The 11,119-nt window shown below is 33.2% G+C and overlaps 1 protein-coding gene across 1 annotated transcript; it reads left to right on the plus strand.

Annotated features, from left to right (window-relative positions):
• Positions 1-1,005: 1,005 nt before the first annotated feature.
• On the plus strand, positions 1,006-5,578 carry LOC114304738 (uncharacterized). Its single transcript, XM_028249890.2, has 3 exons — positions 1,006-1,654; positions 5,142-5,213; positions 5,365-5,578. Exons 1-3 carry the CDS (start codon positions 1,133-1,135, stop codon positions 5,365-5,367), a joined length of 597 nt encoding a protein of 198 aa, XP_028105691.2. The 5' UTR covers positions 1,006-1,132; the 3' UTR covers positions 5,368-5,578.
• The last annotated feature ends 5,541 nt before the right edge of the window (positions 5,579-11,119 follow it).

The following is an 11,119-nucleotide window of genomic DNA, read 5'->3' on the forward strand; positions in this document are numbered from 1 at the left end:
TTTGATTTTCTAAAAAAAATTTGGGAAATTTTCTCTACAAATAAGTTTTCAAAAATAATCAAACCAAACAAATTTTCTCAAAAAAATTTCCCAAAACTTGTAAACCAAACAAGTTTTCCAAACAAATCTCTCTCTCACACACATCAAATCAATCACTTTTTCCAAAACTCTATCTCAAAATAATTTTCCAAAACATCTTTTAAAAAAAACCAAACCAAACATGTTTTCGTACTTTTTATCTCTAAAACACATCTCTCAAACACAAACCAAACATACCATTAATTTTACATAATTTTATCTTTGATGAGTAAAAATAATTTTAAAATTATTTTTTTGACATTTATTTTTGTCAAATTAGTTTATATTTATCAAATTGACGATTTTGCCCTTGAAATTAAGCAATAGAATCTTCAATTGTCCTTATTTGGAACAAGATTCAAAATTTAGGATCAAATGTGTCACAATTGAAAAGTCAAGGATCAAAGTGACAGCAGTTCCAAACTATAGAAACTGTTAGTGTAATTCACCCAAATATTATTGAAATCTATCTCAACTATGTGGTAATTTTTGCATTGGGAGAGATCATCAAAAATGGATTTTCATTCTCTCCATTACATATTGCATGCTTCCAATAGAGGATATTCATTACAGGAAAATGGCTCATACATCCACTGGGGGTCGACCCCCAGTGAGATGGCAGTCCATAATTGGACCAAAAAAAACTGTTTTTTTTTTTTTTTTTTTTTTTTTTTGGTTTCGGCCAGTGGGGGCGCGACACTTCACTGGGGGTGCGACCCCCACTGGGGGTATGCAGCAGGATTGTTCATTACATAACTAATAATTATAAAATAATATAAATTTATAATTATTTTAAATTAAAAAAATTATTAAATTTACAGTATAATAATATAATAAAATTAAAAAAATCACAATGCATGAAGGACTCCCATAATTGGCTATCCAAACCAAAACAAAACAGTCAAGAGCAAGCAAACACACAAATCACTTACTAAACCCCCACATCCACAAACTTGGGCCTACCTCACTTTCCTCCCACCTTACCAATACACTCCCTGCCAACTTCCCTCCTCTATATCTCCAACCAAAACACTCAAACCCTTTTTCACAAACCATGGCCTCCTCAAAGGCCAACCAACACCAACCACCCTCCTACCACCACCACCTCATCCCTCTCCACCTCCATCAAAGCTGCCGCAATCTCCTCGTCTCTGCTTTCCTCCTCCTCGCGGCTGCCTTCTTCTTCCTCTGGCCCTCCAACCCCGACCTAAAAATCACCCACCTCCACCTAGAGAGCATCGACATCCAGACAATCCCAATCATCTCGGTCGACATCACATTAGGCCTCACCATAAAGGTCCGCAACGTAGACTTCTACGCCATCGATTACAGCTCGATCATGGTCTCGATAGGGTACAGGGGAAAGAAACTGGGGTATTTTGTGACATTGGATGAAGGTCATGTGAGAGCTAGAGGGTCGGAGTACGCGGACGCAACGCTAGAGCTGAACGGAGTTGAGGTGATCTCTGATGTTATACTGTTCTTGAAAGATTTGGCTAGGGGTTCGGTTCCGTTTGATACGATTACTGAAGTTGCTGGGAAGTTCGAGTTCTTGTTCTACAATGTCCCTCTTAAGGTAAATTGTTTTACATTCCATGTTTTATGTCCAACTTCATCCTACGTACTAAAAAGGGCTAGTTGCGAAGCTGCTCGTGATTTGGTTGCGCTGTCTGCTTATCACTTTTTGTAGAATGTGATAATCTCCATTACATCATTCAATCATTATAAAATTATTTATATTTTAATTTATTTCATTTTGGTCTTTTAATTTTTAAATTTATGATTATTTCTCAATTTAATCCAATTATTTACAATTGTTAGTATTTTTTTAATGAAAAATATGTACATGAGTGACATATTGTTCAACTTAATAAGTTAACTTCAATTAATTCAGTGATAATTTCCTACCAAAAATACTGACGGTGTTATCAATTGGATTAACATAATACAAAATCTAAAATTAATTGTCAAAATTAAGCAATTCAAAATGTATGGACCAAAATAACACAAGAAACAAAATATAAGCAATATCGATATAATTTTTAATTTGAAATAATGATAAATTTGTATTCTTAATTTATGATTATTGGATATGTAATGGAGAGGATTATGAATTCAACATTTTATATATACTCACGATTATCATTATAACAAATTAAGATTAAAGAGACAAAAAAAATTAAAGACACAATACATTTTAGAGAAATATTTTAAATGCCAAAGTATTATTATTATTATTATTATTGTTATTATTATTATTATTATATTTTACCAATGAAATTGGACATTAATTTAGTGATAAAGTTTTATTCTACAGCAATCAAATTGTGTGAACAAAATGAGGTTGCTTATGTTAACCCATAGTGCGTAGGGAGGGTAAATGCACCTTAAAAATTAAGTGGGGCACTCTATTATTTTGAACTCTAATTGAAAATTTAAATTTTTATTTATTTTTTTAGGCATTTTAAATAATACCAATTATATTCCCAAAAATTCTAAAAGCCCTAATAATTCACTAGAAACTTCACTTTCTACACTCCATTAGTCTAATAATTATAACAAAGGTACAAATTCACCCTTCATGGCAAACCAACTTGTTGTCTCCAACAAGGTTGTAAAATTCAAGCCAGTAAATGAACCGGAAAAGAAATTGGATCGAGGGGTCATTGTTTCAACGGTCGGGTCGAACTGTGACGTCATAATTATGTAATATATATAAGAAATATAATTAAATAAAAATAGGTATTGAATATAAATTATATTTGATTATACATTTATTTTTTTAGTGATACTATCTGTAAAAATATTAATTATATTAGTATATGAGAAAACAATATTCAAATAAAATAAATAAATTATATTACTAATTTTGCAACAACGAGTATTGGTGGCAAATGGTAAGCAACAATATGCTTATGCTTGAAGTCTTGAGTTTCAAGCTTTGGTAAACTCGGCCGGTTGACTCCAACTGGCATCGGTCCTTCTAGTTTAGCCTCGGATTTTTCCAGTTGTTTGAAAAAAGGTCATTTTTCAAGTTCGTATAAATTTGAAGGTCTAATCGGACCAAAACCTAGAGCGATTGATGATTTAATCAGTCAATTTTTAAAACAATGGTCTCCAGCACTCTCATCGCCAACCCGCCATTTCCAACTCTTCATCTCTAACCTTATCATTTTATGGTATTTGGAAATTTCATCAATTTGGAACTTTTCAATTTGGATTCTTTAAAAAAATTAAGTTTTATAGTTTCTTTGAATACTTGGTGCCGCGATTTTGATTTTTTGAAAAAAGTGAGTGTTATAGTTTTTTGCGAATAGTCAGTGCCGAATAAATGAAATATGTTCGGATACTCAGTTCCGAACAATAAAAAATTGGGTTTAACTTTTTCATTTGGATACTCAATGTCGAACAAATTAAATATATACGTATATTCAATTCGAATAACAAAAAATTAGTTTTAGCTATTCCACATGGATACTTTGTACCAAACAAATTAAATATGTCAAAATACTTAACTCCAAAATTATGAAATTGTTTTGAATACTTAGTTTCAAACAAATGAAATGTGTGTAAATATTCAGGTCCGAACAATAGAAACTTGAAACATATATAATACAAGATAGTTCTTTTTGTTCAAAATTAGAATTTGAAGAAACTAAAAAATTAAATGTTTAGAAATACAGAGCCGAACATAGACAATTGTTCGGATATTACTAAACAATAACCATTATATCGGAAACACATTTTTTTTAGAAACAAGTTTCCGAATAAATGTAATTTGTTCGGTACTAATTAAATTTTTGAATAAATTTCGTAAACCCAATAGCTGAAAATGATGGACATGAATAAAAAACTTAACTTCTCTATATATAAAATAAAAAAATAAATTTTTTTTTTTGCTTAGAATCATCTTTTTCATTGTTCATTGTTAATTTCAATATAAAATAGAATGCAAGAATAATGGATTCAAGTAAAATATGGTTAAATATGAAAATGAAAAGAGTAAGAAGAGGGAAGGGAAGACACAGTTTGATTGAATGGGGTGTTCAAAACACTTTGATTTGTATTTTTTCATTATTAAGTCCTTTTTTGTCATTTTAATAGGGACATAATAGTAATAAAAAAGTTTCATTAAATTGCGATGCCCAACCTAATTTTTAGGGTGCGTCCTAGCTTTCATTTAGATAATTTGATCCTCAACCATTATACATAGCACGGTTTAAATTTGTGTCATGAGTAATGTTATACATAATCTTTTTTTACTTTTTTTTCTTACTATTAGACATAAATTGGCAAGTCACATTCATAAATACATATAAAATCCACTCACTTATGTCCTGAAAATATATATATATATATATATATAAGAAATAGAAATTATGACTTTTATGGTGTTTGGCTATCAGCTTTGTGATGATGAAGCCAATAAATTGTCAAATTAAAATTGATTATATCAACCACTCCAGAATTGAATGGAGACCATTTATCAAGATTCTGCCGTAAATTCTGAATTTGAATTGCATATGCTGTTAGAAGATCTTGTAGACACACACCATTACTCTTTTTTATTTTTTTTTCTTTTTGATCGGCAAAAAAAATCTTTATTGATGATAGTATGCTAAGAGAGATACAGTACATCAATAAAGAGGAACTTGGAACTAACTCAAGCTCTTTGATATGTAATACTAAAAACATTCCAGAATTGGTCATCGTCATTTTGTCCATCTTGCACTTCTTTGAGTCAAGATTGAGGGAAACTTGTATGTGAATTTTTACCCCCGATGATATTCTGTCACCAATTCTGCCTATTCTTGGTGTACTTGTTGCTTTCTTATATTTCTTTCCTTTTCCTTACCTTCTTATGTTGTATTTGATTTATAAATTTAAAAAGAAATTTGGACAGAAAAAGGTAAGAAGTATGTGAAAAGTAAATAAAATGTAATTATATTTCATTTACATCACTTACATTTTTTTTTCTTTTCAAATCTCTTTCAAATCCACGAATCAGAAAACAGCGGTTTTTCTAATCCTACTAATTACTTTATATTTATGATTTTTGACAGGCAAGAGTATCATGTGAGGTTTTGGTAAATATTTGCAACCAAACAATTCTCCATCAGAATTGTTACCCCGAGGTGAGTGCTCATTTGTTTCCTTTTTTTTTAGCACGGTTGGTTTCCCTTGTAAAATTTAACTAGCAAACTAGTGTAATTCCAATATTCAACAACACCATAGGCCATCAAACTTATGATTTTACTTATTTTTATTATTTGTTACTTTGTATAGTGATGAACTTGGAGGATGAAGAGCAGAGCTAGAAGGGTCAATGTTGTTCTCACGAGTTTTGATTTATGAAATCTGGAAGACTTAGCATATCTCTGTTTCTGTAATTAATAAGCATAATAGAACTGTGGAAACATAGTCAGTGAATGTTATATGTATCACAATATTTCATATGTTGTGCGAGATACTGTGCTAATCCTGGACTAGATTGGTGAAATGCTGCTCTTTGATTCTCAAGACAGTTACATCCTTGCATCCAAACACCAATTATTGGCAGTTAGTGTCATCTAGGTGGACCTAAAGTTATCTAGTAGGTCTTGCCTATTACTGTGTGTCCATTGTATAACAAAATAATACATCATAATTATTTTGCCTAAAACATGAAAAAAAGAAAAAAAATAGGAGAAACTAGTTAGATGATCTTAAATAATTGGAAGGCCACGCAACGTAAGATATAAGTTAAATCTACTAGAAAATTTATGTTGGATGGACAAAGAAAGGGGTGGACTCAATTGGTTTGATTTCTAATCTTCCCGTCATTATTCAATAATTGATTCATATTTAAATTTGAGTTAAAAAAACCTCAAAAGTACCCTTCATTTTTGAATTCTAAGGTGTCGTTTGGCAACACTTACGTTTTCAATTTTCAGTTTATATTTACAAAAATTTAAAAAATTCAAATAAAAACTTGTTTGGTAAATTTTTAATTTATAAATCAATAATCTCAGTTTATAAATTTAGCCAAAAAAATATAAACTCAAAAAATGAGTTTACGTTTTGAATTTTTTGTTTTTTTTTTTTTACCACCCAACACTAGCCACCACCCGCCACCGTCTTCTGTCACCACCACCCGCCACCCACCTGCCACCACCACCCGCCACCATTTTCCACCACCGTCTTCCGCCACCACCACTCACCTCCCACCAGCACTCACCACCCACCTGCCACCCACTCACCACCACCACCCACCCCTCGTCACCACCGCCCACCCGCCGCCACTACCATTTACCGCCTGCTACCACCCACTACCCACCTGTCACCCACCACTACCCACCACCCGCCACCGCCACCACCACCACCACCACCCCCACCCACCTGACACCACCACCCACCACCCGCCACCGCCACCGCCACCACCACCGCCACCACCACCACTACCACCCACCACCGCCACCCACCTGTCATCTACCACCACCCACCATCCGCCACCACCACTACCACCACCACCACCCCCAACCACCTGTCACCGCCACCACCACCACCCACCCGCTACCGTCACCTACCCACCACCCGCCACCGTCACCCACCCACCTACCACCACCACCGCCACCACCCGCTATCCGCCACCCGCCTGCCATCACCACCCACCACCACCATCCACTCGCTACCACCCGCCACCATCACCCACCATCACCCACCTACCACCACCACCACCCACTCGCTACCATTTTCCACCACCGTCTTCCGCCACCACCACCCGCCATCATTTTCCACCTCCGTCTTCCGCCGCCATCACTCACCTCCACCCGCCACCACTTGCCATTTCTCACTCTTTTTTATATTTTTAGATTTTTTTAAACATTTTGACTAAATCAAATGCGTTTGTAGTTTATGTTTTTCTAAAAATAACAAAAAATAAACAAAAATTAATTTATAAAATTTTTGTAAATATAAATTTAAAGCGTAAACGTTACCAAATAGGCCCTAACTAATACTAAATTGAGTTTTATTCCTTCTCTCGTCCGAATGAATGGAGATTGTGTATTCTCACTCCACTTTTTTACAAATATACTTCGTTTTTTTGTTATTATATTAAATAATTACAGTAACACCCTTAAATGTATGGAATTTGTGCAAAAAATCATCAACCATTCCAAGGTGTTATTGTAATTTTATACAATAACAAGAAATATAAATAAATAAGTGCATTTTTGCAAACATTGCGTGGGAATAGAACCACCATTCTTTGCAAACCCAAAATCCTATATGTGGAATTAGGATTTGAGAAAGTATTTGTAAAACGAAAGATAAAAAAGAGTTTGAATTTGCTAGATTTTCAACAAGTAATTCATATCAAATGACCAATGATAATTAGGTATAAATAAAATCTTTCACCAGATTTTCAACCATATATCTCTCACTTAAATTTATGAAATTATTAAAAGACAGAATTAATTGGAGAAGAATTTATCCGAATTGGTTAAATGAGATTCACTACAAGAAAATACACATTTGGCGACTAAATTTTTAGTCGCCAAAAGTGATTTTTTAGTCGCCAAAAGTCGGATTTTAGGTTTTCCCGACTAAATTTTTTAGTCGCCATGTTTGTCGCTGGAAACCTGTCGCGGAAGGTATGGGCGACTAACCCACTTATAGTCGCCAAAAACAAACTCTGTAGCGACTAAAATTTTCGTCGCCAAAGCTCATTTATATTTTTTAAATTATACATTTGGCGACTAAAATTTTAGTCGCCAATAGTGAACTTCTTTTTTTAATTTATACATTTGCCGACTATTTGAACCTGTGTTGCTCGCAGGTTTCGAACCTGAGACATCCCACCACCACATTCCAAACCTTTTGCCAAACACTCCCTCCACTATGCCACAACATCATCACATTAACATATATGCAATATATATTATTTATATAGTATATTAACCGCTATTAATACAAAATAATATATATAAATATAATTTTTTTAATTCAATATACTTTATGTAAAAAATAAATTATTTACTAAAAAAAAAATTAGGCCACTTTTGGCGACTAAATTAAATTTTTAGTCGCCAATTCTATCATTTTCGGCTACTAATTATAATTTAGTCGCAAAAAAATTAAGTTTCGCCTAAAAATAAGTAGTTTTGGCGACTAAACCTATTTTTAGTCGCCAAAAACGTCCCCTTTTGGCTACTAAACTGAATTTTAGTCGGCAATGGAGTGTTTTTAGCTACTATTTTTTTTTGTAGCCAAAAAGCTTCACTTTCAGCGACTAAACTGTTTTTAGTCGGCAAAACACCAACAATCGGCGACTAATCTATTTTGTAGTCGCCAAAACCATCACTTTTAGCTACTAAATTATTTTAGTCGCCAAAAACTGTCACTTTTGGCTACTAAACAACCTTTAATCGCTAAAACCCCCACATTGGGCGACTAAACTGCCTTTTAGTCGCTAAAAGCCTTGTATCCGGCGACTAAACTCTTTTAGTCGGCAAAAGTCACAAATTTTGGCGACTAAATCCATTTTAGTCGCCATTTGTACTACTTTCAGCGACGAAAAAATTTATTTTAGTCGCGAAATCTGTATTTTCTTGTAGTGATTTGATGAAAGTTTTAACTCTCACTAAATTGCATCAAACTAAGTTTTTTTTAATCTAAATTCTTGAATAATTTTGATGGAAAAAAGATGAAGTAAAAGAGTAAGAAATGCTTCTATAAATCTTAGGATGACACAAAACCAACAAAACTCCTTCTTGTGGGGAAGGTGCACACACATGGGAAATAATTCAATTTTCCTAGAATATTACATGTTTGTTTTCTTTAATCAATCATCATTCAATATGTTCATTCATATTCTCCACTCACTCAACACAATACTACACATATCTATCTTTTCCACCAATCATAATATTATGAAATATTACGTATCTGTATCTATACTCGAGAATTACTAAATAATTTCCGGGACATACATAGTACACAGTGACATAGATATGTCTTTTTTCCTTTTTTGAAAAGTAAGAAAAAACCATCACTTACAACGTGGGACTGGGCCCAGACGAGAAACACCAACCCATTCATACTGGGCAGCATGATGCTGCCTACACCTGAACCATCCAGGGTGGCGCGTGGGCGAACAAACACACCGTTTCATGTCTCCGCCACCTCTACCCGCCGTGCCAGCCACCACCTCAATTGTTGGTGGTGGTTCCTGGTTCACAACCTCCACAGTCGTCGTCGCCGGAAGAACCAACCGCCTACCTCTATTCCCACCTTCATAAGCAGCACCAAGCCAATAATAACTATCTTGGTAACACATCTTTATTAATTTCTTCTCTGAGTTCTTCTTAAAAATAAAAAGAAAGAAATGGGTTGAATAGGAGTGCTAGTAGTATTATAGAAGTTGAAGAAGAAAAGCAACCAAAAGGAGGAGGAGGAGGAGATGAACAATTTATGGAATGGCATAATTGAAAGCAGCTTTGGATTTGGATTGATTCACTGAAAGGGATTGCTTATTTTTTTTACTTTTTATTTTTGGGTGTGTGTGTGTGAGGATGCGATTGCATGGGTAGGGATAAAAAGGTAAGCTGCAGATTATGTAATCAGAGCTATCTCCTGTGTGTAGACAATGAACTCGCAACCGCTTTCAGACACTGGATCACTCTCGAATCATCTAGCAATGATTTCTATCCACCAAATCACCTACACAAAAAATAAATATAAATAATTATATTTATTTATTAAAAAAAAATTAAATAACAAATGTAATTTTAAGAATAAATAGCTTGCTTTTAAAAGTAAATATAATTCAATCATATAATTATAATTAATTTATTTTTTTATAAAATAATTTACTTAATACCTTTTACAAACAAATAATTTGAACATGTCAGCATTCGTAGCAGTGGCCCCAAATCCACATTACCAATAATATTCTTTATTCTAAATCATTTATTGTTTGTTTTGTTAAAAATAAATAAAATAAATTGATAATCTTTGAGAAGGCGGACTAAAAAGTCTTGGGAAAAAAAAAATCGATTATAGAATCAGATATCGCTCTTTCACATAAAGCAGTTCTTATTTTTTGTCCCACACTCAAGTAAAAGAGTTATGTATAAATAAAAAAGTTGAGGTGAGTCTCAATAAGATCGGACTCTTGAGCTTTTGTCTTACTATTTTAGAAATAACACGTTAACATAGAAAATCAAAAATATTTCTAAAGAAATGGGGCTGCAAATTTTTTGTCCCATCTCATTTTTTTTTTTTTTTTTTTTTTATTCATGTCCGATCTCATTTATCATAATACATAGTAAACTATAAATAAACTTGGTAAAAACTTGTTTGGAAACCATACTAAAAACTTACTCTTCATAAGATCTTTACTCAATTTGTAAATGTTTGCCTCATTTCAGAATTTGTAAATTTTTGCCTCATTTCAGATTCAAATAATAATCTTCAATTGTTTCTCATTGTTACATGATATGAATGACTAGGATCAAACATGATATTGAATCACCAAATATTTTTTCATAATAAATGAGGTTCTTGAGACAGAAAAGGGTGATGAATGATGACGTGCCAGCCGAAGGTCCTAACCACTTGTAAATTGTTTGTTTGTAGGTTGTTGTGTTTGGGAAGAAAGAAAAAGGAAATTTGGAAGATAGCACCGACTTGTTGCTTTGGTTGGGAAAGTTTTCTTAATAAGGAGGGTTTTGGAGAGTGAAGGTAAACTGAAGGTAAAGGGGTTAGGCTTTGATTCGATCTGGGGTGTCTACTGTACAGCAGGGTTGCTGTGAATTGGTTTGGTTTTTTCAATATTTTGGTTCAGTTTTGGATCTAAAAATTATGGGTCCAACAGAATCGATTGGATTCTTGAGTTAAATATGTCTTCATACTTGGAAAAAGCTTGTTTGTTTGGGCTAAAAAATACTTTTTAAAAAATATTTTTATGTATTTTTTAGTGTTTAGTACAATCAAAAATAAAAATCAACAGAAAAATCAATGAAAAACAAATCTATTTAGGTGAAAAATATTTTTTATT

The sequence above is a fragment of the Camellia sinensis genome, chromosome 4 (assembly GCF_055761805.1).
Source record: "Camellia sinensis isolate YWXY chromosome 4, ASM5576180v1, whole genome shotgun sequence".
NCBI classification, from domain to species: Eukaryota; Viridiplantae; Streptophyta; class Magnoliopsida; order Ericales; family Theaceae; genus Camellia; species Camellia sinensis.

Bases quoted from the DNA above. Each gene is read 5' to 3' on its own strand.
- LOC114304738 (XM_028249890.2), top strand. From the start codon at position 1,133: ATGGCCTCCTCAAAGGCCAACCAACACCAACCACCCTCCTACCACCAC. The intron at 1,655-5,141 runs GTAAATTGTTTT...GATTTTTGACAG, and splicing joins TCTACAATGTCCCTCTTAAG to GCAAGAGTATCATGTGAGGT.